This window comes from Heloderma suspectum, chromosome 7 (genome assembly GCF_057233095.1).
Source record: "Heloderma suspectum isolate Gila_16-S chromosome 7, 16-S_ref, whole genome shotgun sequence".
Lineage (NCBI taxonomy): Eukaryota > Metazoa > Chordata > Lepidosauria > Squamata > Helodermatidae > Heloderma > Heloderma suspectum.
Window position 1 is genome coordinate 24,389,411 of NC_139464.1, and position 27,311 is coordinate 24,416,721.

General features: G+C 41.8%; 1 protein-coding gene across 7 annotated transcripts in view; it reads left to right on the top strand.

Annotated features, from left to right (window-relative positions):
* Positions 1-27,311, top strand: part of DCP1B (decapping mRNA 1B) — an 88,489-nt gene that overhangs the window by 22,132 nt on the left and 39,046 nt on the right. For 6 of the 7 annotated variants that reach the window (XM_084809307.1, XM_084809302.1, XM_084809304.1 and 3 more), the window contains 2 exons: positions 12,889-12,955; positions 20,396-20,531. In XM_084809307.1, coding sequence (XP_084665433.1) covers positions 12,889-12,955; positions 20,396-20,531 — 203 coding nt within the window. Of the gene's footprint in view, positions 1-135; positions 8,451-12,888; positions 12,956-20,395; positions 20,532-27,311 lie in introns of those variants that run through there. The other variant, XM_084809308.1, reaches the window with a different exon arrangement.

Here is a 27,311-nt window from a genome sequence, read left to right on the forward strand (position 1 = left end):
TTTCTTTTCATATAATTATGTACATCATGTCACTATGGCTCCTTACCTCCAGGTGGAATATAGAAGCAGCTGAGTTGGGTTTCATGGACCATCTTGCCAGTATACTTCACTCCGGGCTCCCCCGGCAGGTGTGTAGGGAGTGGACGATATGCTGAAGTTGCTTGCCGAACTATGGTCTGAAACATCCTGTTCTTCCAAATAAATGTTAACAGCCCAAATAGATAGCAAAAGCAAACTCTTTTCTTCTCAGAGGCACTGTAGTTTAGAAGTATTCAAACCTAATCACCAAAAAATCTGTGAAGATAGCAAACTTATGTTAAACCCCCATAATGCCGAGTTTTTAGGAAAACCCTTTAAATCTGAACAATGTCTCATGCGTTGCCCTTTTCTTTTTCAGTTCTTCCTCCCAGTCTTTTGCTTACAGTCTGTGCTTGCTTAAAATCCCTCTCCTCCTCTGTTAGTTTTACAGGGAAATGTGGACTGAGAAGTGATGATAATGGGCTCCATCTGCCTGTCAGTTCATCACCTCCCTGAGTCATGGAGGTTTCTGGTTTTCATACATCACCACCATTACCATCTCTGATAATGTACCCTTGTGTTTGGAGGAAGTTGGCTTTCTAAAGGGGTTCTTGGACTTTCTGGGCTTCACTCAATGAGAAAACTTGTTTTCCAGAGATATGAAATCTCTCTCTATATATATAGAGAGCGGGGGGGGGGGGTAGTCCAATATAGTTACAAAATGGTAATAAACACATGAAACTTAAGGAATGCATATGCAACGCAAATCATGCAATGCATGTCTAGATCCTTTCATCTGCATGCAATATGACTGATGTAAAATGTCCTTAAAACTAGCCTTCACATATTTTCTAGCAATTAAAAAATAAGTGCAGGATAGCATCTCCTTAAAAGGAAAGGAATGTAGTCTACCCCGTAACTATGCAACCTTTCCAGTGAAATTAATCTTGAGATTGCCAATGGCTGTACAGACTGGCCTCAGAAGATGGGTGAAGAGGCTCACTTTTTGTGTCTGAGACTGTAAATCATTCAAAGCACCATGCTTTAATGGTTGTGTTGCCTTCATTTTATATTCAGACTTATGCAAATGATTCATAAAATTTATCTGGTTACTAGTCTGTTCCAGACAGGAGACTGCCCTTTTGTAAATGTGCATTCCTTACTGTGTCACAACGCTGCTCAAGATACTGTTGAAAACCCCACTTGTTTTTATCTTTATTGTATTCATTTAAAGTGCCATTTTTCTGTTTCTGAGTCCGTGATCCTGTGGCACTTGAACCGTTGTTTTTATTTAATGAAAGCAGCCTGTAATAAATATGATGATGGTGTTATAAATCCTTTTGCTTCCATCCAGAAATCGAACACAGATTTCTTGGGCCAAAGAGAGATTTCTGCTCTTGCCAATACTAATCCATAACTGGTCATGTTGGGGAAGAGATAGATTTCATTTGTTTTGAGGCATCCGGTTAAGGCAGTTCTTCTTGGATTAAGATATTTAAAGTATGCAGCTGAGGTCCCACACCCATTACACATGTGCCACCAGCCTCTATTAAGTGCATGCACATTGTAAAGCCACGTGGGCCTTCATCATATGAAATAGAAGTGACGTGTGACCACTGGGGAGCGTAACAGTTCTTGAAGAAAAATGAAGCTTTTTTTTTTACCTAAGTAGTTCAAAATGTATGCTTTTCTTACCCATTTAAATAAGGCATGGATTTAAGAATGGAGTACTAGTGACTTGTGAGATGGAAGGTGGAGATTTTGCCTGTACACCTCTACCCTACTCAGGCCGAAGGGAGAATTACAGAGAGATAAGCCACATTAGCCAAAGAGGCCTCTGTGCACCAATAGTATCAGATTTAGCTGATACTCCCTGTCTCCTGTAAAAGCTTCTGGGTCAGGCATTCTTGCTCATCTGAGCAATGAAGAAATTTGCGCTTGCTTTCTGCAGGCTGGTTTTGCCTTCTCTGCCTCTGCCTTTGCCTTCACAGGCCCTAGATCTAAGACTATTGAAAATAATTTTATTCTGCTCCAGGGGTGTCATTAGAGGAGGGCTCACCTGGGCATGAGCCCCGGATCTTTTTTGAGCTGTGCCCCGGATCTTTTTAGCTGTCCTAATTGCCATTTTTTTTACATTTTCCCATTGACTTGCATTGGAAAACAAAACATCCATAACCTTTTTAGTTTGTATGATAAATACATGAAATTTGGAGGCTTGGTAACGCGCATGGAGCTGATTGAACATACCAAATTTCAGGCAGTTAGGTCCAGTGGCTTTTGTGCTAGTCACAAGTAAAATTTGCTATTTTCAAGAAATTCTGTCAAAGCAAAGAGCTATAATTTTTTTGTGCTTCCACATACATGCATGGAATTTGGGGACCTGGCAGCACCCATAGAGCTCAGTGAGCCTGCCAAATATCAGACAGGTAGGCCTAGTGACTTTTGTGCTAGCCACAGGTAAAATTTGCTTTTTCCAAGATGTGTCAAAGCAGAGAGAGAGTGCTTCCACATATGTGCATGGAATTTGAGGACCTGGCAACCCCTATAGAGATGACTGAGCCTGCTAAAGTTCAGACAGTTAGGTCTATCGGGTTTTGTGCTAGCCACAGGTAAATTTTGCTTTTTCCAAGAAAATCTGTCAAAGTAAAGAGCTGTAATTTTTTTGTGCTTCCACGTAAGTTCATGGAATTTGGGGACTTAGCAGGCCCTATAGAGCTAACTGAACCTACCAAATTTCAGACAGTTAGGTCCAGTGACTTTTGTGCTAGCCATGCGTAAAGTTTCCTTTTCTCAAAGTCTAAAACAAAAAATAAAAACTGTCAAGTCACCCAGGGGATTAGAGATCCTAATCAGAAGGTGTTTAACATGACCATTAGGAGGTCACTATCCCTAATTGCTGGCGTAGGGTTTTTGTAAGGCGCAAAAAACTTATATCCCCCTACTTTTCTTTTTTGCTCTTACATGCCCACTTTTGTGAGCTTGCCTGCAATGAAATTTTGAAGAGGGAGAAGGAAGGGAAGAAAGAGCTCCATGTGAAATACTGGTATTTCACACAGCGTCTGATTTTACTGCCCCGAACTGGAACCTTTGGCTTCTGCAGAAGTTTAGTAGCTTCAGTACAGCAACGGATCCAGTCAGCCTCCACAAACTTCTTTCTCCCCCTCCACTTTAATTTCTCCTAAATAACTGTAAGTCTCAAATAATCCCAAAGGGAGGGTTAGGACTATGTGGCATCATAATCGAGAAAGTGCTGAGGCTTTTAAATAGGTTCTGCAGTTTTAAAAAAGCTAGAAAAAGCCCTCAGCCACCTCACCTCATAAAGTTCATTTAAGTACGTGCAATCCCTGCAAACCCTGCACAGCCTCCTAAATTCCTCTGAAGTACTACCTCTCTGAAAGGAGCCACTTGGCTTAGGGAATTCTCTCTGCCCCGCACCCCTGCGTACATTTCCAATCACCATTCTTCTTCCCTCCCCTATCCTGTTCTTTCTTCCTTTCTCTTCCCCCTTCCTTTATTTTACCCAGAGCATATCTTGGGGAATTCTTAAAGAGAATTCTCTTCGGTGGGCAAAAGAAGTTCTGAACTGCATTTGACTTTATACAAACACACAAGAGGGTTGGTTTTTCTCCTTCTCACTCAAGTCTTTGAGAAAACTGGGTTCACATGGTTGCAGAGAAACAAATCTGGGGCTGTTTTGTTTGTCAGTTGCCATTATCCAGCAATAGGAAGGGCTGTAGCTCAGTGGTGGAGCACACGCTTGGCATGCAGAAGGTCCCAGGTTCAATCCCCAGCATCTCCAGGTAGGGCTAGGAAAGAATCCTGCCTGAAACTCTGGAGAGCCGCTGCTGCCAGTCAGTGTCAACAATTCTGGGCTAGATGGACCCAGGGCCTGACTCAGTATAAGGCAGCTTCCTATGTTCCTATGAACAGAAAGCTTTAATTAAAAAATAGGAGTTTGTGGTTTGTTTTTTAAGTGGAGGGGAGATCAATATTGGTAATTTATGCAATCCTATGTATGCCTACTCAGAAGCCCCATTATGTTTCATGAGGCTTACCTTCAGGAAAGGATGCATAGGATTCCAGCATGAGTTACTTTTGCTGGGAGGTTTGCACCTTGATGTTCTGCATGTTTACTCAGAAATAAGCCCTGAGTTGTGAGCATGGTACTGCAGGCTTAATACAGTGCCTACCCAATTCCGTCTAATAAAGTGACTACCCTTATAGCTCAGTCCTATGCCTGTTTTGTCATTGGGGGGGGGGTGCATGAACTCTAGCTTCAGGGGTGAGGGAAAGGCACTTAGTACATGCTCAGAGTGTCTCTGTAACTTAACCCTTTTGAAAACAGACTCATTGGCTGAATCCTGGTCATGTCTTGGCACAAATGACTTTATGGGGAGGAAGATACAATGAGAACTTGTGAATAAGAAGGAGGAGGTAGAGGTAGAGGAGAGTTGCACAGAACAAGGCATCTGTTTTTATGAAGAGTTGCTAGAGGATGGTAGGATGAGGAGGGATGGTTGCATGGAGGGGAATAGATTTGGTAGGGGGAGAAAGTAAGTGCTCAGTAGTGAAAGAAAAACATTCTGCACATGCTCAGAGGCACTCTATATTTAAGAACATAGGAATTGCTGTGCTGCATCAGGCCAAGGTCCACCTAGTCCAGCATTCCGTTCACACAGTGGCCAACCAGATGCCCATAGGAAACCCACAGGCAGGACATGAGTGCAATAGCCCCTTCCCTCCTCCTGCTAACATAGGTGAAATGTAAATAGAATTCTAGTAATTCTAAATTTGCATGCATGTACTGTCAGGGCCAGAAATATTGGAACAAGTATAACTGTTTTGGCAGTTGGCCTCTGCACACCGCCACATCGTAGTTGAAAGTAAACACACCCAGATGGGAGCGAAGTCAGGACTTTCAGCTGTAATTCAAGGGGTCTGACAAAAGTGGGGCACTAACCATTCAGGAAGTACAGCCAGTGGCATACACACACACCCATCGTTGGTGGCTCATAAGTAATAGAACAAACCAACATCATTTCAAACTACCTGGATGAAAATCCTTTGCAGTCAATGACTGCCTGAAGTCTGGAACCCATGGACATGACCAAATGCTGAGTTTCCTCCCTCGAGATGCTTTGCCAGACCTTTACTGCAGCTGCCTTCAGCTGCTGCTTGTTTGTGGGTCTTTCTGCCTTCAGCCTTGTCTTCAGTAAGTGAAAAGCATGCTGTATTGGGTTGAGATAAGGTGACTGACTTGGCCATTGAAGAACATCCCACTTCTTTGCCTGGAGAACCACTTGGGTAGCTTTTGCTGTATGTTTTGGGTCATTATCTATCTGCAATATGATGTGACGTCCTATCAGTTTGGCAGCATTCAGCTGAATCTGAGCAGAAAGTATAGCCATATACACTTCAGAATTCATCCTGCTGCTTTTCTCAGTAGTCAGATCATCAGTAAACACCAGTGACATGGTTACATACATGCCCATGCCATAACACTGCCTCCACCATGTTTGACAGATGATGTGGTATGCTTTGGATCATGAACTGTTCCTTTCCTTCTCCATACTTTCTCTTCCTATCATTCTGGGACAAGTTAATCTTGGTTTCATCAGCCCAAAGAATCTTATTCCAGAACTGGGCAGGCTTTTTTAGGTGTTTGCTGGCAAAGGCTAATCTGGCCTGCCTGTTCTTGAGTGTTACCAGTGGTTTGCACCTTGTTGTGAAGCCTCTGTATTTACATTCATAAAGCCGTCTCTTGACTGTAGATGTTGACAATGACATGCCTACCTCCTCAAGAGTGTTTTTGACCTGGCTAGATGTTGTGAAAGGGTTCCTCTTCACCGTGAGCAGAATTCTGCAGTCATCCACTTTAGTTGTCTTCCGTGATCTTCCAGGCCTTTTGCTGTTGCTGGTCTTGCCAGTTAATTCCTTCTTTTTCAGGATGTTCTGAACAGTTGTATTGGCCACTCCCACTGTTTTTGCTATTTCTCTGATGGGTTTATGTTGTTTCCTCAGCCTAATGATGGCCTCCCTCACTCGCATGGACACCTCTTTGGACCTCATGTTGGGAGTTCCATTGAACAGCTACCAAATGCAAATGTAACACTCAGAACCACCTCCAGGCCTTTTATCTGCTTGAATGATCATGGGGTACCCAGGAAACAAGCCACACCTGGCCATGCAGCTGCTTGTCAGCCATTAGTTCCATTACTTATGAGCCACCAATGATGGGGGGGTGTGTATGCCACTGGCTGTACTTCCTGAATGGTTAGTGCCCCACTTTTGTCAAGCCCCTTGAATTACAGCTGAAAGTCTTGACTTCACTCCCATCTGGGTGTGTTTCCTTTCAACTTCAGTGTGGTGGCGTACAGAGGCCAACTGCCAAAACAGTTATGCTTGTTCCAATATTTCTGATCCTGACTGTATATCCTTCAGGAACTTTGCAGGTTTCTTGCCTGGGAGACACCTCTAATGACCTGTGCATTTTCATACAAATTTATCCAAAAACTATTGGGGAAGGAGTGAATGGAAGGGAAAGCAAATCACTCCCTCCCCCAAATTGGAGAACTCCCTTTCCACATGAACTGTTGCACCTATCCTTCTGAAACTTTCCTGATTTCTTACTTAGGGACAACTGTAGGCTGTCTGTAATTTTCAGAACACTGGTCTACAAGGAACATAGGGAGATCAGTATGTCCTCTTTTGGAGACCTCAAAATGTCAAGGCCACCCTTGCACAAAAACCCTTGTGGCTATCATTCTGAAATTTGGCAGACATGATCTCCTCTGATGGGGCAATGAATCCTGAAATTCTTATCCAATTCTTCTAAGGAATAAAAATGTTATTGGCAGTTCCCTTTAAAAGAAAATCAAATTACAAAACCTGCACCTATTTTTCTGACATTGGGCAGGTGTGTCCCCTTCTAGCGGAGTACTAAGCCTGAAATTATCATCCAGTTCTGACCAAGAGAAAAACGTTACAGGTGTTTTCTTTCTAATTTCCCATGGTAGTCGACAGGAAGCATGAAGACTCATTTTTCCAAACATTGACTCAGGTTTGGTGCTGAGCTGAAGTGGTCCGACTACAAATTGGGCAGAGCGGAAGCGGGATGCTTTCCAAAATGCTGAATCGGGGTCTGAGTTGAAGTGGGGTGGGGGGGTCAGTGCACACTTATGTATGTATGTAATCTACACACACACCACACACACACACACACACACATATATATTAGATGTGCGCTTAAGACGTGTGTGTGTGTATGCAAATTTGTGTTATGGGCCTGTGCCCTGGATCTTTTAAGAACGTAGCAACACCCCTGTTCTGCTCCCTTTCCCTCTGTCTTTGTAGATGTTGTGGTGTACCAGATAATTCCAGATCATGCTTGGATTAATAGTTTCCATCACAGTTATATCCATCACAGCTATATTTTCGCAGATGAGACTTCTCATTTTTATATCTCTAGTTCATTTATTTTATTTACACTTCTATACTGCCTTATTTGCTAAACACCTATAAGTAGTTCTGTGTGCACTAAGAAATTGGACATTATGATTTATGTTATGATAAAAAGAAATGAATTAATTTGTGTTTCATATGGTTTTTAACCCATTATTTGAAAGGTTTGGGCTTAATGCAATGCCTATACTGTATTTTTTTTTTTAAAGAATCCTATGGGGATAGGTGGCCGCCTCCTAACTCGGAGGCGACCGCCTATCCAATGCAGGGCAGGAGCAGCGTGGAGGGGATCTTCCCTCCGCTCTTCAGCCACCCTGCATTCGCAGCTAGAGAGCCGATTTTGACTGGCCGCAGGAAGACGGAGCGGGGGTGGGGGCGGACGTCGGACGATGCAGAGAAAGCGTCGGAAAGACACGTCTGCCCGTGTCTGCCCAGCCCACCCCCAGGAACGCCCTGTTTTTGCTGCTCCGTGCTCCTAGCATGGGGCCGATCTGCGCTGCCTACTAGGCAGCACGGGAGGGGGCGGTGGTTGGTTCTCAGGGAACCAAGATATCCTATGGCCATATAGCTGCTGACTAGCAGCCATAGGATTGCACCCTCAGTTGTGCAGGCAGTTATTTCATACTGGAAATTTCATTATATGAAAAAGAAGGCAGCTCCTTCATTTCAAAGGATTTTATACAGAAGGTAGCATGGGTATCAGTTTACAACATTAGGCTTACAGAACTGGTTGCTTTTAATAATTGTTAAAAAAATATTCCCCTGCATAAGATTTTTTGCTCAGAATACATTGCGATTCTTTCATTACAGTCTTTCACTTGCACTATTTTGGATTGTTTTCAGCTTTGTTGTTGTGTTTAACTAATAGTACTACCCTCTCATGCTGCTTTACAACTCAGTATTATTCCCATGTTCCAGGTGTGGGGTGGGGAGCTGAGGCTGAGAGGTGGTGGCTTGCTGAAGGCCTCCTAGTAAGTTCATTCTTAATTAGGGACTTCCTGATTCACAGCTCAGTATCTTAACCACTGCACTGCACCAGTTTATAGCTTATAATTTGCTGCTGAGCAAAAAGAAGGGATAAAGAACTGGAAATACTAAAACTGTTGTCTTGTGGGAGGATTCCTGGTAGGTCTGTTCACATAATAAAGAGATAAAATGTAATTTGTAAAGACAAGAAAAGCTATATAGGAATAATTTCCAACCTAATCTTTTGTACACACGGATTAGCTTTTTAAAGGAATCATTTGAGCATTTGAGGGGATTTATCATCCAAGTAACTTTTCTGACAATCAGTCTGTAAATAGGAATCCAACAGAATTCTAGAAACCTGTTCACAGAATGATACAGGAAATATGAGCCCCATGTACAATTTCTGCATGTAAGTGCTCATCCAGCTCCATTAAGAAGCCTGTATGTGAATGCAAAATATTAAGTTAGAAATAGCACAAATAGCCCTAAAATGAAACAACCCTATATAGTGAAGGTCTATACAATAAAAAGGAAGAAAATGAAAACTATTGGTGTATTCAGCAGTTCAAAATGAATTATTCCTGGCTATAGTCTTCAGACTGCTCATTTCACATTAGTTCCATTGATTTCAGGAGAGAGCCTTGATATTAAGCAGTGTATTTCAGTCCTTTACCCTAATATAGTGAACTGCATGTACAGTTGAGGCCTCATTATCAACTATGAAAGGCAAGACTCTGTGAGCACAAAATGTTCCGCAGCTGACCATAAGAAAGGCCCAACAAGTTACAGCATAGTCTTTCAGAAGAGTGAGCAAAACCTTATTCATTCTCTCTTGCTCCAGCGGAGAGACAGAGATCTGTGCCATCTCTAAGAAATTTGTTTTTCACTGCTGAAATCGCATTTATCAGAAAGTATGTGCCTGTTCTTGGAAAAGCCTATTAGCTAAACAAAGCAGATGAAATAGAGAACGTTTAGCCAAAAATGTTTTTTTGAAACCATAGTGGTAAAATGTGGTGATGTAAATAAAATAAAATAAAATATTGTGGTATAACGATGAGATGCAAAACATTTTTTTAAAATCACATGAAAAGTGTGTTAAGTGGGCACTGTCTTTGGTCATAGACAGTTCTAAGACATTTAATATAGACAATTGCTTCTGTGTTAGTTTCAGATAATAAAGGCTCTGATTCTGATTAAGGAGCTTTGGAATTCTTGATGTGTCTACAACTTCCAGGATCTGCTGTTTTAGAATTATATTTTTGTTTTCAGGAGATTAGAGTTTTGTCCCTTGAAAACCTGGAAATGGAGCATACAAGAAAACTACTTACTATACAAAATTTTGTTATGTCAGTAAAATAAAACGTAATAGTGGATTGTAGTGAGATAATAAAGAACTCCCTTAGACAAATGGTCCATCTAGCCAAGTGCTGTTAAGAACTGGCAACAGGAATTATCTGAGATGGTGGCAACCGTGCACACGGCATTCCATGATGTTTTACTACATATACTGCTTCATTGCTGACAAACTTTCCTGTGACTGGTTTGGACAGAAGTTTAACAGTGTTGCACTTCCTAGATGTAACCATTCTCTTACTCCACCCACTGCTGTCCCCTTCACGCTTGGTCTTTAAAAAGTGTTTTAATAACACATTTTCACAATTTTGAGAATTTGCATGTATTTACTAAATCTTGTTTTATGATCCTGAGCTAGTTCATGGTCCCATTTCTCCTTCCACACCCTGAATTGGCACAGCACATGAAATTTATCAGGATGTATTTGGATACAGTTGGACAAAGTTTGCATTTATTTAGGTAAAGAAAGAATATATAAAATCTGAATTCCCAGGAGAGGCCATTCAAATAGACAGGAACTACACAAATTTTAGTACCAGGATAGCAAAGGACAAATCTGACCTTGTCTGGATGTACCCTTAATTAGAGATGGCAGATTTCAGCTAGGGTCTCATATATGTACAGCATATGATTTACTGCTAGACTACAGCCACTGTGAGAATTGGAGTGAATGTATATCATCACATTTCCCTGTAATTCTTCCTCAGGTTATTCATTTTAGTAATTTAGCCCCCATGTGGCAAAACCAAGATAGAACTGTGGGATGTTTAGCCACTGAAAAACCAACATTGCATTAACGTTCTGGTTGTGTCTGGTTTTGATCTTATGAGGGCACATTTATAAGTAGGGGAGACTACAGAAGAAGTAGAGGGAATTGTCATCTTGTGGTGATGCTCCCTTATTAAAAAATGATTTTAGAAACAAATTTACCCTTAGTTTATACAAATACCTTCGCTACTGTGGATGCTTATTGCCAGATAGGAATTTCTTTGAAAAAGCAGTTTGACCTCATTTGTGTTCAGAATTGAAGATGTTTCTGTTAGCATAGGCTTCATCAACTCATGCAGGTACATCCATTCCATCCCATGTGGTGTGAGAGAACAGTGATGTGCTCCCCTAATGTGATGTGTTTGGGGATTTGGCCTTTTCTGGTCAGTGTTTGGTGCACAGTGAGAGGCACATCCAACATTTTGTGAATAGGACCTGTGCCTCACATGGATCAGAAACAGGGTTGTAGACAGTTACCTTGTTTTTAGGGGGAAATTCCTTCCACAGGAATAACCAGGAATAAGATTGTAAATAGGCTCCTACAGAACATGAGCAACAAAAGGGACCTCTCAGAAACTATGGTCTGACAAATTTCTTAAATAAATAAAATAAATAAATTTTATATCTTGTGTTATATAAAGATGGCCTAGAAGGAATTGTTTCTTCTTTTTTAAATCGTAGAAATGTTTAAATTGTAGAAATGTTTATGTTGAGGAGACACAGTCAGACAGATTGTGAGGTCCTACCTGTAATTGACAAGTTCACTTCCATTGTTTAAGGAATGGTCCCATTGACTTTACTGGGATTTCACTACAAAAAACTGGCTTTGGGTCTGAGAACTGTGTGTGAGAGAGTGTTTGTGAACTAAAATGACCCTCGTTATCACTTTCAACAGATTTTCTTTTAAACATCTATGGGGTGGGGCTTGTTGGCTTGTGTTATATCCACAGTGCTTCAAGGTTTAATTTCCTTTTTCTGTATAAAATGTGGACATATTTGCACAATCTAAAACTAACAGCGCCTCCTGAATTACGTATACAGGAGTCCTGGAGCCACTACAACCTATTGTGTTAAATGCTTTATTTAGACAAGTAAAGTAATACAAACATCTGGGAGGTTATTAGAAAATGTTCCTCAAAAATGGGTACAGCATTTTAAACATTGCTGCTGTTTGTGTAGTTATAGTGAAGATCCCCCCCCATATATTCAAAAGTAACTCTATAGCAGACTACATCAATTTGCAGTTATACCAGGGTCTCCTGTTTCCAACTTTGCTCTCCTTAGCGACACTCCTCCCCCCATTATCACGTAGAACAGGGGTGGGCAACTTGTAGCCCTCCAGGTTTTTTGGCCTGCAATTCTTATCAGCCTTATCGAGCATAGTCAGTGCTGAGGGACCATGGGAGTTGTAGGCGAAAACATCTGGAGGGCCACAAGTTACCCACCCCCTGACATAGAAGAAAACATAAGACTCAGATCTCTTAGACAACACTTAGTGTTCAGAAAGTATCCCTAGCTCCCATTCTTGCTGGTACGTGGCTGTTGCCCATTCATACAAGGGATGGGGCTGTTTTCTGAAGTTATTTAAGGTTCCAACTGTTGATTTAAAAACGCAGGCCTCTCTGATGAGGCTATGGAACAAAGCTAGGGCAAGTAGAGCCTGGGCAATGCCTAACTGGTCAGGATGGAGCCAACATGGCATCTAGAAGGTGAGGGTGTGGGGGGGGGGGGCTAAGGGCAAGGACATAGCCACAGCAAACCATGGTTAGTTATGGGTGGAGCCTGGAAGAATGTGGCGTTTATTGGCTTATTGTCCATAGAATCATAGAATAGTAGGGTTGCAAGGGGCTTATAAAACCATCGAGTCCAACCCCAATGTTAGTCTAACTCAGGTCTCATTAATTTCAATGGGTCTGCTCTAAGTAGGATCAAGATCGGATACAACCCTTTACTAATTACCTAGAAAACATAGTTTTACTGATCAGACCAGTAAAATGCTGACTGGTTGGTAACCCATTTAAGCCACAAGACATATCAGAGGGGGCTGCTTATCTTGAGCTGTTGGGTGGGGTGGGGGGTGGGGAGCACTAATCCAAACAGAGCAGGCTGATGTAAACTTCCTGGCTATACATTTGCATCATATAGGAAGTGATTGCTGGAGAAATAAAAGGGAAAGTAAAACGCAACTGTTTCAGTCTGACAAAATATTTTAAAGCCTTAGAAAACCCATTGCAAATAATATTTGGCTATCCTTGGGAAAGAGGGCTGCTGGCAGGCATGATGTGTTGTTCATCGTTTGTGTTTGATGTGCATTTACAGTGTCCATTTATGGAATTTGGTTTTATGATAAGGAAGAATGCCAAAGAATTGCAGAGCTCATGAAAAAGTAAGTGTTGATGGGCAAAGAAGGCCTTTGAGGATTTTATTTGTATGTATTTCGCATGTTATATCACTCTTATTGTAATTAACATTTTAACATTAACCCTTTCTGTGCTGAAATTGCCAACATAGACACTCAGATTACACAGAAAGTCAACTAAGGCTGAAATCCTATGCATGTTTAGACAGAAAGCTGTCCTACAACTCCCAGCAATCCCTGGATGACTAGGGAACGATGGGAGTTATTGGACTTCTTTTCTTTCTAGACATGCATAGGATTGCACCCTAAAAGCCAGGTATGCTGGCTGGGGAATGCTAGGAGTTATAGGAGTTTTTTTTCTGTGTAAACATGTATAGGATTGGGGCTTAAGGCTGCAGTCCTACATGGATGTAAGTCTCATTGATTTCAGTGTGACTTACCTCTGAGTAAACCTGCACAGAATTGCACTGTAAAGCTTTTTTTAATTCTTATGAATGTATTTTGGAGTGTTTTGGTGAAAGTTTTCTTCATTGGGGGAGGAGAGCTTTATTTTCTTTGACTAATATAATTATTTTAATCACTTTGGAGAGGAAAAACTGCCAGGCAAATATAGGTAAATGTTAATTTTTGTATTTCTTCTGGCATTTTATTTTGTATGGTTTGAACTGCTATTGACCTTCCTTGGACTGGCAAATGCAAAAATGTGCACATTTACTTCCTAACCATTTAAAAAAGGGGTGCTTTTAAATTAATCTGATGAAACAGATGCTTTAGTACCTTCAATCAAAATTGGATTATACAACCAAATCACAGACCAGACACTTTCAATAAAGGTTATATATGTGCTTAATATCATATATAGGGATTGATGCTTAGCATTTTTAACAGACTTTATTTATTTATTTATTTATTACCCTGCCTTTTTTCCTCTTTGAGGAACCCAAGGTGGCATACATAATCCTCCTCCTTTCCATTTTATCCTCACAACAACAACCCTGTGAGGTAGATTGGGCTGAGAGTCTGTGACTGGCCCAAAGTCACCCAGTGAGCTTCCATGGCCGAGTGGGGACTAACACTCTCATATAGCAGCTTTTTCTAAACACCCTGCATGATGAGATTCTAACTCAGGGTAGACCGGTTACATAGAGGACTGGGAAAATCTCATCTTAAGGTTGCCTGGTTGAAGGCAGAGGTCCTGCAGACCTTAATGGGCAGAATCCTGATAAGCAGCCATTGTTAAAACCAAGCCCTGAATACTGGATGGTTTTTAAATGCACTGACAGGAAAGGAAATAGGGAATCTTGATGCTATCTATGTGGGGTAATGAAAGCTGGGCCACTTGCATGAGCATTCCAGTTATTTTGATTCCCATGTTTCTTTTTCACCCGCTCTATACCTAATGCCATGTTTTTACAATTGGTTGGATAGAGCATGTTTGGGCTGTAACTTTCTAAAGCTGTTTAGAGGAAGTCTAATAAAGTATTATTTAATAAATGTATATACTGCTTACCATATTAAAATATCTTTAAGTGGTTTGCAAAGATAATTGATTAGAATACATTAAAATAAAACATTTATAAGATCATTAAAACCAAGTACGCACAAGGTAATGATAGAGATGTTCCCTATTTATGTTCTAATAAATCGGCCTTTCCCAACCTGGCCTCCAGATGTGTTGGACTAGAACTCCCACCATCCCTAGCCAGCTGCCTAACTGGCTGAGGTTGATGAGAATTGCTGTCCAAAACATCTGAAGGGCACCAGGTTGGGGAAGGTTGTCCTAACTAAATCAGCCTCACCATTTTAGCGTCACCATTTCCTCATGGATACATTGTCTGAGCAAAGCCTCAACTCAATTTATTTTTCAAATGGCCCACAGAGATATGAACATATGAAGAACCCTGCTGGATCACTCCAAGGGTCCATTAGTCCAGCAGTGGACACTCTGATCCCTCCAGGAAGGCCAGAAGCAGTGCATGAAGGAAACAGCCCTCTCCTCCCACTCCCAAATACCTAGTCTTCAGAGATATGCTACTTCTGAAGTGTCATTTTACTATCATGGCTGTTCGTTGTATTTATTTATTATTTGTTACATTTATATTTCACCTTTCCACCAAAAATGGTCCTCATGACCAATTCTCCATGAATTTGTGTAACCTTTTAAAAAAGTAATCTGAGTTAGTGTTCATCACCACATCTTTTGGTGAATTGCATAAGTTAATTATGTATAGTGTACAAAAGTTCTTCCTTTTGTCTGGTCTGAATCTGCTACCAATCAATTTGATTTGGTGACCCGGAGGTCTGGTATTACGAGAGCAGGAGGAAAAATGTTTCTCTATCCACACCATATACTATTTATAATTTTAAAAACTCTATCCCCTTAGTTGTCTTTTTCACAGTTTAAAAAGCCGCAAACACTACTCTCATGGGGAAGGTACTTCTTGATCATTTTAGTGCTTCTCCATTTCTACTGCTATTATATTATTTTTGAGAGATACTGTACCCTATATTCCAAATGGAGCCATACCATAGGTTTATATAATGTCATGACGATGTTGCTAGTTTTATTCTCAAGTCCTTTCCTAATAATTCCCAACACTTAGGGCATAATTCTATGCCTGTTTAGACAGAAAAAAGTCCCACAACTCCCAGCATCCCCCAGCCAGCATGTTTTAAGTTGCTTTTTTACTGCCACAGCATACTGAGTTGACATTTTCAGTAAGCTGTCCACCAAGAACCAAAGGTGTCTTTCCTGGGTTAGTCACAGCCAATTCAAAGTCACCTGCTTGTGAGTGTGAGTGTGTGTGTATATACATACATACATACACACACACACACACACACACACACCATCTTTCATCCAAAAGGAATCCCAGGGTTGTATACACAACATTTTAAAAAACAAATCCAATATAAAAACATACAATTACAAATTAAATGGAAAAACCCCCAAAAGGAAAACAGAGCAGCAACAAAGTAAAACACAAAGATCAATTAATTTTTAAAAAAATAATTTAAAATTGTAAATGTTAATATTCTGTCATTTTTAAATGTTTAAAATGCCTGGGTAAAAAGGACCACTTTCATTTGGCTTTGAAAAAAAAAAGTTGGCGCAAGTCGTATCTCCTTTGATAGGGCATTCCAAAATTGGAGTGCTTCTACAGAGAAGACCCTCTGTTTTGTAAATGCATAGTGTATTTCTCCCACTGATGATACTCAGAGAAAGGTCTCCTCTGAAAATCTTAACGCATGGGATGAGGTGGTCCTTCAGGTATTTGGGGCTCAAGCTCTTTAGGGCTTTAAAAGTGCTAACCAGCACCTTAAATTGTGTTTGGTAGCGAATAGGGAGTCAATGTAATTCCTTGAGAATTGTGGTAATATGGCTCCATTGAGATGAACCAGTCAGAATTTTGGCTTCTGAATTCTGCACAAGTTAAAGCTTCCAAACCATTTTCAAGTGCAGCTCCACATATAACGCATTATAGTAACCCAACCTAGATGTTAGTGATTAATCGCTGTGGCAAGGCTGTCCTTACCCAGGAAAGGCTGCAGCTGCTAAAAGGTGCTTTGAGCCTCTGAGGCAACTTGGATCTCAAGTGACAATACTGGATCAAGAAGCACTCCCAAGCTGCACACCCCCTCCTTAAGGGGAATATAACCCCATCTAGAACATCAACTTCCCAGACCTGGGAACCATCAATCCACAGTGCCTCCATTTTGTCAGGATTCAGTTTCAGGGCCTTCATCCATCCCGTAATCGAGTCCAGACAGTGGTTCATCACTTCCACAGCCTCACCTGATTCTGATGAGAAACAAAGCTGGGTGTCATCAGCATATCGATGACACCTCATTCCAAATCGCCAGATGACCTTACCCAGCAGCTTCATATAGATGTTAATGAGCATTGGGGATAGGATGGAGCCTTGCAGGACCCCACAACTTAAATTCCATAAGGTTGAGCAGAGGTCCCCAAATGCTACATTCCAAAACTGATCCTGCAGGTAAGAGCAGAGCCACCATATCACCAGGGCCCCCAACCCTCAGAGCCGGTTCAGCAAGGTACCATCGTTGATGATATCAAAAGCCACTGAGAGTTCAAGGAGAATCAATGGGGTTGCATTGCCCCTGTCTCTCTCCAGACAGAGGTCATCTATCAGGGCAACAAAGACTGTTTCAATGCCAAATCCCTGCCTACACCCGGATTGAAATAGGTCATGATAATATATTTCATCCCAAAGAGCCTGGACTTAGACCATCACTACCCAAATGGGGGATATTTGTGACCAGGTGATAGTTGTTACAAGCTTCCAAGTCCAGCAAGGCTTTCTTAAGAAGTGGACTTACAAGGCAGCCAGGATCTCTCCCTCTCTCAACGAGGCATTAATAACCTCCTGGACCCATCAGTTGGTCCCCTTCTGCTAGGTATAAGAAGCCAAGATGGGCAACAGTCAAGAGTATAGCAGGTGGTTGGACAGATTTCTCCAAGCACTTTGTCCACACCCTCAGACCACAACAACTGAAACTGATCCCATAGAACCAGACCAGATGGTGCTCTGGACACAAGCTCTGGAACTGTATCAATGAAAGTGTCCAGAACAGAGTGAATATGAGTGACTTTATCCTTGAAATGCCTAGCAAAATTAACACAGCAGGCTTACAAGGGTTTCAACAGATCCCATATATGAAGCTTTTGTCTCAACGTACATCACTTTGCTCTTACTTACATTAAATGTAATTTGCCATTTTCTTGTCCATTCACTCAGTTTGGAAAGATCTTTCTGGAGCTCTCCACAGTCTGCTTTGGATTTCACATCCTGAATAATTTGGTTTCATCTACAAACTCGGCTATCTTGCTGCTCACCCCTGAATTCAGGTTATTTATGGATAAGTTAAATAGTACCACTTGATACAGATCTTTATACAGATACACATGCTGCTATTATTATTATAATTATTTAATTTATGTATTTATATAGCTCCATCAGTGCACATGGCACTGTACAGAATAAAACAATAAAACAGGAAATCCCTGCCAGAAAGGGTTATATTCTAATAAAATCACAAAATAAAACCAAAACGAGGGGAAGGGAATGCAGCAGACAGGCAAAGGAAAATGCTACAAAACTAAATAGTCAACATTACCAACAATAATACAATCTAAACTAAAGTTCCAGGAGGAGAAAGGTTTTTAACTGAGATTTAAAAACAGTTTATTTATTTATTGCATTTATACCCCGCCTTTTTTCCTCTTGCAAGGAACCCAAGGTGGCTTACATTATCCTCCTCCTATCCATTTTATCCTCACAACAACAACCCTGTGAGGTGGGTTGGGCTGAGAGTCTGTGACTGGCCCAAAGTCACCCAGTGAGCTTCCATGGCCGAGTGGGGACTAGAACCTGGATCTCCCGGCTCCTAGTCCAACACTCTTGCCACTACACCACACTGGCTCTGTGGTGAATCAACAGTCCACAACAGTTATTGAATCAACAGTCCACAAATACTCTGGAAGAGAATTCCAAGATTAAGGAGCAGCAAGAGAGAATGGACAGAGCTGGGCAAGGGATGTATAAACCTTTGGATGGGTAAGAAGCAAAGCATTCGAAGAGTGAAGAACGCAAGCAGGTCTGTGATGCGAAATAAGGGCTGAAACATAAGGAGGAGCTAAACCATGACAGGCTTTAAAAGACAGAAGAAGAAGCTTATACTGAATCCTAGACTGAATAGGGAGCCAGTGAAGAGATTTCAGAAGTGAAATAACATGATCAAAGCGATGGGCCAAGAAAATAATCTTAGCGGTGGGGTGCCGAATAGATACCAAAGAACTAATACAAGATAAAGGAAGACCAGTCAAGAGAAGATTGCAGTAGTCAAGATGAGAAATGCCCAGAGCATGAACAAGAGTTTCAGCAGAGGAGACAGATAAGAATGGTTGAATCCTGGCGATATTATAAAGGAAGAAACAATATGTTAATTTTTAAGATACTATGAGACTCCTTTGGTTTTCATATCAGGAATGTGCTAGATAAGGGCGGGTAACCTATTTTGGTCCTGGTGCTGGATTGCCTCCCCCCCCCCCCCGGACCAAGCTGGTAGGCCGGATGACATCACAGGAGTGGGTCTGTGCCCAGAGCCCCTCCCTCTCCCATGACATCATCACGTCCACCCCACTCATTTTTTAAAAAAAATCCTTGCAGAGAGAGGCATGGAGAAAACAACTTGGCTGGCTCTTTCAGGAGCTGATTTCTACAGGTGCTGGCTGAGTCCTTCGCATGCCACTGATGTCACAATTGAGGCACAAGCAGCATAAGAAGGGACTTCACTGGTGTTTGCAAGACCTGGTCCTGGAAGCCCCAGCTGAGTTGGCTGCCACCTTCCTCTGCTGCTTGTGTCCTAATCAGGGCACAAGTGGCACAGGAAGGGACTTGGCCAGGGTTTGTAGGACCTGGTCCCAGCTGAGTGCATGGGAATCTCCTGTTATCTCTGATGAGAGATAACAAAGGGATTCCTCTTCATGCTGCTCACTCTCCCAGGGGGAGAACACATGGGGGAACCCTCTGGTTATCTCAGGTCAGAGATTGGAGATAACATTGGGATTCCTATGCTGAGGTCAGCAGGTGGGACTTAGGGAGAGGCCGGATTGAGTAATCCCACAGGTCAAATTAGGCCGACGGGCTAGAGGTTGCCTTCCACTTTGCTAGAAGGTTATACCCATATTCTTAACATATTCCACCCACTTTGTCCAATACACTTAGGTCTGAGGAAGGAAAAGAGGACTGCTTTGTACTGACTAGCCTTGTGTAACAGTAGTGATTTGTTATGATTAACAGCATTGTAATAGATACATCAGGATGAAGAAATAGTTTACGTAAGCTTTTGAGAGAAATGAGCTGTCATCCCTCACAACCATACATTCTTGACAGATAAATTCTGTTAACACCCTGCAGTTGTTGCTGATTAAATGTCTCTCAGACGCCTAATTTACTTCAGTAAAAGACTAGTTCGTAGAGTGTCTGTATTACAGTAAACCATGTTTAGTCGATTATAATAGCAGCACTTCATCTAGTTAAAACTACACTGCAGTTCAGCCATGTTACTATGTGTTAGAATTCTCAGCAGTTTGCAGTAATTATAAAATAGCTGGGGCAGGAAATTGGTCATTTACTAGCAGTTAAAGACTTATTTGTGTGTATTTGCCACGCTACCGTCACCAACCATCATAAAATGAACTGCAGTTTAATGTACCTCCTGGCCATACGAGCTGTGACTAGAGTTGGGGATATTCAAGTCTTTTACAGCCCAGCGTGCACAAAATTGGAGAAATCACATTATCAACCTTAGGCAAAACTTACTTTTTCATTTAAGATAGAATGGGGAAAGAAATACTGAAACCATTCTTAATGTCTGCTAAATTATTTGGGAATGAGCTCTATTTTCTCATTCATTTCTCACTTCACCCTTCATTTCCAGTTTAACTCAGCAAGAACAACTGAAAGCACAGCAGGGGACTGGCATAGGAATTTCCCCAGTAACCCTGAATTTGGGTGACAGCAAAGAAGTGGATATCCTACGGATGCTCACCAAAGCCAAAGATGAATATACCAAGGTGAGGCTTATCCTGTGTAAGGCAATACCATATTGTCTCTTTAACTGTTAGATCCTCCATTCATTGTGTTATGTAAACCTCTTCTGGTGGATTATTTTGCAGCTATCTAAAAGAGCAATTTCTTATTTTCCATAATATTCACACGTTGGCACCAAGCCAGAGAGCGCAGTCTAAGCAAGCAGCAGGGCCAAGCTTGGCATCAGCAGGCAGCACTCTTAGGCAGTTGCTGCGGACCTAATGCTGCTGAGGGCCCTGCCTTTGGCCCCCTTTTCTGGCACTCCAGTGAATGCTAGGTAGCTGCCTTTGTAATTTCCCACAATGCTTGGGAGCAGTGTTCCAGGAAACAGTGGGTATTTACAATGGGGACCACCTGATGTTTATCAGAGGAGCACCTCCTTCTTCTCTGGTAAACTCACCCACTGACATCGGGGAACCATGCTGAGGGCCCTGTTAGGCTTTGGACCAGCTGTGAGTGGGGCTGTTTTTTCCCCCTCTTTAGCTCCGTCCTTCAATGCAACATTGCAGGTAGCTTTTTGGTCTTGGAGGAATTTGAAAAGCTGCTTGGATTTCCAGTTTAGATTGGCAGTAAAAAGACCAGCTGTGTGTGTGGAATTCCCTGAATCTAAGCACCAGAATTGCTTGAGAATGTCCAAACATAGTGTCCTATTCAAGGCCGGCACCACATTCCAGTGGGCTGTCAGCATAGTGTTGCCATTGGCTGCTGCTATTGCCGTGCCCCCTGCTTGCCAAAGCCACCCACCCTCCTGCTCACTTGATAGCCAAAGCCCTTCACCCACCTGCTCACTTGCTCACACACTCAGGCACCTGCCCATCAGTCCACCCACCAGCCAAATCCTCCCACACCTGCCTGCCCACAAGCCAAAGCCCCCCACACCTGGCCGCCTACCAGCCAGCCAAGGCCCCTCACACCTACCTGCCACTGCCACCACCATCAAAGCCTGCCTGCCTGCCTTTTTTTTTTACTTGGTTTAGGGTTGGGGGCAACTCGTCTTCCTCGTTCACCTCCTCCCATGGTTGCGCCGCTGGCAAAGTGCCACAGCACCCAGCTGCCCAATGTGCAAATTTAAAATACATATTTTTAACGTACATTTTGAGTAGCAGCCATCTCAACCAGACACTGCCTTTGTGAGGGGGTCAGGGGAACCTGGCCAATAAGAGCACAGAGCAATCTTTAAGTCACTCCTGCACCCTCATTGGCCAAGTCTTCCCCAGAGGCAGTGTCTGATTGGTTCAGATCACTGCTATTCAAAATAAAAGTTTAAAAAAACCTTTTAAAATGGGGTGCAGCTTCTTTTTGCCAGCAGAGCTGGTCAGGTAGGTGAGCGCACGGGAGAGGAGGAGCATGGTGGCAGCTGCGGCAGTCATGGGCCCTTCTGAGCCTCTTGGACTCTCAACAGTTGCCCGCCCATGCCAACTGCCAACGCTGGGCCTGGTCCCATTCCTGCTGATGTAGGAGCTAATAGGCTTAGAAACATGGGCATATGAATGAGATCTGGGAGCTTACTAGCAAGGAAGCAAGACACAACACTGGAGCCAGGTGCTTGGACACAACCGCTAAAACAGCAGGGGAAGGTAGCCACAGGGCAGGTAGCAAAGAACTGGGCAGTATAGGTGTTGCACCAGCCAAGGAGCAACTGGCGGTTCTTCTAGCAAGCCTTGCATCCCCACCCTTCCTGGTGCATCAGTGGAGGCCCTGGTGCTAGAAGCACTTACATCAAAATCTTATCATCAGGAGCAGAACTTGGGAAAGGGAGGCATCATACTTCCAAGTGAGTGCATTTCCTTCTAATGGTGGCTTCTGTCCAGGTCCGTTACTATCTTTGTTCTTATGGTCATCATGGAAGATCCTGTGGCATGGGGAGAGCCAAAGCATTGAACAAGGTATATATATATGAGTCTCAGGATTTGGTAGGGTTCCAGAACAGGGCATCTTTCATAGCTGCAATCCTGGAGACCCCACTAGGGGGTGTTGGCCTGTCCTCAGCATATACTGGGGTCTGCAAGGTACCTCCTTTGATGGAGAGCCCATCCAACTCTGATCCTATTGAATTCTGGAGCTGGTGTATCCTGGACACGTACAAGAGATAGCAGTACTACTAAACCTTTCTACAACCAACAGGACTTAGTAATCACCATTGTTATTCTACTAGTATCAGTATTCCATAAGCACAAAATGTGAAGCTGGCCACTGGCTTAGATGGCTTTAACAATATCTATTATTTATTTAGTACCTTTATATACCACATTTCTGCCCGTGAACTCAAGGAGGTTCACAATTTAAAATAATGGCTTACCTTTTAATAGATGCAATACAAAAAGGGGAAATGCTGGGAAAGACTGAAGGCAAAAGGAGAAGGGGATGGCAGAGGATGAGATGGCTAGATAGCACCACCGATGCAATGAATATGAACTTGAGCACACTCTAGGAGAGAGTGCAGGACAGGAAGGCCTGGTGTGCTATGGTCCATGGGGTCACGAAGAGTCGGACACGACTGAACAACAAAAAGAGGAAAAGGACAGGGAGAAGAGACAAATAAGCAAATTCAAGTCCAATGGTCACTACATGAGACATTTCCGGGAGGGGAGGAGCCACATGGCAGTAGAGAAATTCATTAAGGATAGGTTTATCAGTGGCTATTATTCATGACACCTGAATGGAATCTCCATGTTCAAAGGCAGTATATCTTTAAATACCAGATTCTGGGGACAAAGAAGCCCTGAAGGAGGGCTGTGGCCTCCATGCCCTGCTTCTAGGCTTCTCCGAGGCAATTGGCTGGCCACTACTGGAAACAAGAAGCTGAACTAGATGGATAATTGGTCTGCTCCAGTAGGGATCTTCTCAAGTTCTTGTTCTCTTGAGAGAGATCAAACTTGCCTACCCCAAGAGTGATTATATGGTCAACAATTAAAAATGCTATTAGTGATATACCTTAATCTTAGTTAGCTTCATTGTCTTTTTATAGCAGTGAGATCTGTAGAGCTGTATGCTTGAAAGCAAGAGCCTGAGATTCTTTAAGAATGAGGAGCTTTCCAACCCCTTTGTCACCTGGACACCTGGTGCATATATCTAGGATAAAAAGAACCTTTAGTTTAAGAGAAGAGTTAAGGAGCTTAAAAATTAGTGCTGTGCCAAATCCTGCCCCCTATTTTCTGAAACTTTCTCTCCTTGCAAAAGACGTCTTGTTTTTTCTCCCTCTTTCTCAGGGAGGGGGAGAATTTCAAAGAATTTTCTCCTTGGGGAGGGGGACAGGGTTTGCACATACCTTTTTAAGTGTAGGCAATTCTAGAGGGGTCTTTTTTCTATTTTTTTTTTAAACGCCCCCTGCACTTGCAGGAGTCCAGGACTCTTTCAGCTGGGAGTTCTTCCTGAATGCCTACTGGAGAAGGAGAGGTCACATGGTCTCCTGGGAGTTCAGAAAGCACTGCCGGATTGGAGAAGAGCCTTGGGCTCCTGGAAGTGCAGGGAATGTTTAAAAAAAATTAAAAATGGAAAGACTACTTAAAATACACTTTAAAAGGTATGTGGAAACGTCTCCCCAAGGAGAAAATTCTCTGAAATTATCCCCTCTCCCAGCCTCTTTCACCAGAGTTTCGCCCCCACGAAATGCTGAAAATGGAAGAATCAAAATTTTCAGCACAGCACTATTAAAAATGTAACTAACACGCCAAAAAGCATGGAATTTGCAACAAGGCAATTAACTTCCACACCATATAAACAATAAACTACATTCTATATACAATTTAATATTTCCTTTTCCATTCTGTAGTGCAAGGCACCAGGACCAAAATGTCCTAAAAAAGATGAAATAAAAGATGTACTCTTGGCCACACCATTTTACAATGTGCCCTCACTGAATAAAATTGGCTGCCAAGTGATTAAGCTTTGAGTTGGGTAATCTACTAATAAAGCCAGTCAAAGCTTGCAGTCCTAAAGAATAAGCAAAAAAAAATCTCACTTAATATGACATGATTCCTTGGGATCAAACCTGCTTCTGAAACTGTTATCTTTATCCCTGTCTTGCTTAACACCTCCAACCTAAACTGTGTTTGCTTGGAAGTAAATCCCAGTGATATCAGTAGTGCTTCATTTCAGGTAAGTATTCTTAGGATCATAAGCTAAGAGAGCCAGACATAATGATTAGACTACTAGTGTTTGTTGTTTGATTCATTGTTGTTGTTGTTCAGTCGTGTCCGACTCTTCGTGACCCCATGGACCATAGCACGCCAAGCCTTCCTGTCCTGCGCTCTCTCCCGGAGTGTGCTCAAGTCCATATTCATTGCATCGGGGATGCTATCTAGCCATCTCATCCTCTGCCGTCCCCTTCTCCTTTTGCCTTCAATCTTTCCCAGCATCAGGGTCTTTTCCAGTGAGTTTTCTCTTCTCATTAGGTGGCCAAAATATTGGCGCTTCAGCTTCAGTATCTGTCCTTCCAATGAGCAGTCAGGGTTGATTTCCTTTAGGATGGACTGATTTGACCCCCTTGCAGTCCAGGGGACTCGTAAGAGTCTTCTCCAGCACCACAGTTTGAAAGCATGGATTCTTCAGCGCTCAGCCTTCCTTATAGGAAGAGTTTTGATTCATATTAAAATCAGATGAGCGTTTGATTCATATTAAAATCAATTTAACTAATTTGAACAGCCATTATTGGAAGACCTATGAATCAGAATTTTTTGGAAAGTCTAGAATGTCTGATGTCTGTTCAAATAATTCATAATGGGTAGTTGCCTTATATAGAGAGACTTAATTGTCTCTTTGATTATACAGAAGGTTGTACAGTAGAATGTACACATATTCAAGTGATTTCCCTTCTTCTGTCTTAATTATTTAAGACATTTGCTTGAAAACAATATATTTGAAAAATGAGTCAGTCCATTCCTGCTACTTAGTCACCACCCCACATACACACCTATATTTCTTTATCATAATTTATTGTCAAGGAAATATTATATCACACAGAATTTTATCTTTGGAAGTGCTGTGAGGTACAAGAACAGCTGTCCTCTCAAAGCCAGAGATCATGTACATTAGGCTGAGCTGGGGTGACACATTTTACAATTTCTTTTGCATCAAATGTCAGCATACCTCAGGCCCACTATGGTTCTCAAAATAGCTGTTTTATATTTCATTGTTCAGTGAATCAAAATTCCTTGTGCTGGAATCAGCTTGTCTATCCTGCTTAGTGTCTCTTCTCATTGTGGTTTGGAATAATCATGAAGAAGAGAGAAAAAAAGATACAGAGCCATAAAAGTTGAACAAGAGAAATAAAGGGATCAGTCCATAGTGGAATACAATTTACTGATTTTGTTCATTGAATTGCTGGTTATTGCAGCTGCTTGTGCTTGTTTTACTTGTGATCATTGTTTTTGTAGTTTTATTGTTTCAATTTGTATTGATAAGTAGTTTGTTTTTCTTGATTTTACCTCCTCTGGGGACTTCATGTAGAACAGCAAAAAAGTATAAAGCATTTATACTTTAAATAAATAATTTCCACCAGGCCAACTTTAAGCTAGATACATTCCCTTCCTTGATTTCACCCATTAAAACAAAGTCCTCTGTGGTATGGTTGGTTTTTAAGATAACCCTGTTAAACGATCAATAAGTCTTCTAAATGGCCTGTATATTGCCAGGATCTGCTTCTTACACACAGATTACAGCTGCAACATTAAATTGATTGATTTAAAAGGCCTTTGATTATTTAAAAGGATTATCTCTTCCCAATTAATTCAGCAACAGGTGTTTTAAAAAGATGGTTAATTATTTGTAATGCGAGTATTTACAAATCCATGGGTGATAGGTTCCTTCTTAGAAGAGGGATCTCTCTTTTTCCCTTTCACAGGGTGATACCTCATCTGAGATGATGCCTGCTGCAACATATGTGTAAATCATCTAAAAACAAAGAGAGGATGCTTTTTTCCCTTCAGAACCATTTTATTCATGTGCAGGTTTATGCAGATTCAATCAATTAAAGCTCATATGATTAATCAGCTAAGATTTTTGTAATCGTGACAGCCCTACTTGCTATGCTGTCACTCCACCTTGGAGAGCAGCCTGAATGCACAAGCAGTGATCAGGGTGTGTGGGTGTGTGTCTGCTCTTTGTGACCGCTGTAACAAATAGCAAGTATCTCTTCCGTAACTATGGCCATTTCTACATGGAAAAAGCTTAATATGAGTGACGTAGCTTTCTTGAGTTGTTCTGTTGCCCTTGTGCTTAGTTGAAACTCAAGGTAAATCCTTTTTCAGGAGTGGATATAGAGGAGTGGTCATGACCATTGAGGGGGTATTTGTTATTTGTCAGCAAACATAAGGAAGGAACTTGGAGGCAGAACAATCTATAGAACCTTGTAAGGCTTAAAAACTATCAAAATGTGGATACTTCAGTGGAAAGTAAGAGACAGTAACAAGTTTGAGTTGTCATTCTTTGTCTTTCAGTTGCTCTCCCTCCTTCTCCTGTGTGCACCTTTGAAGACGATAGTTCTTGTTTACATATCTGTGTCTTTCCCCCATTGATTGTGAGACATACCTCACGCAGTAACTGCAGCGCATCCTTTAATATATTTCCATTTTGCTCTCTGGTAGGGGTGTGGATCAGATTGCCATCTACAGAAGAAGTTATGTATTCAGGTTCTTAATTTTATCAAAAATTTAGCCTCTTGGATGTGAAATAGACAAAGGCTGTAATGGATCAATTGGAAGAGTCTATTCCTTGCATACTATTGATTTTGAATATATGAATGCAAGCTTATACTGGCATTCCTT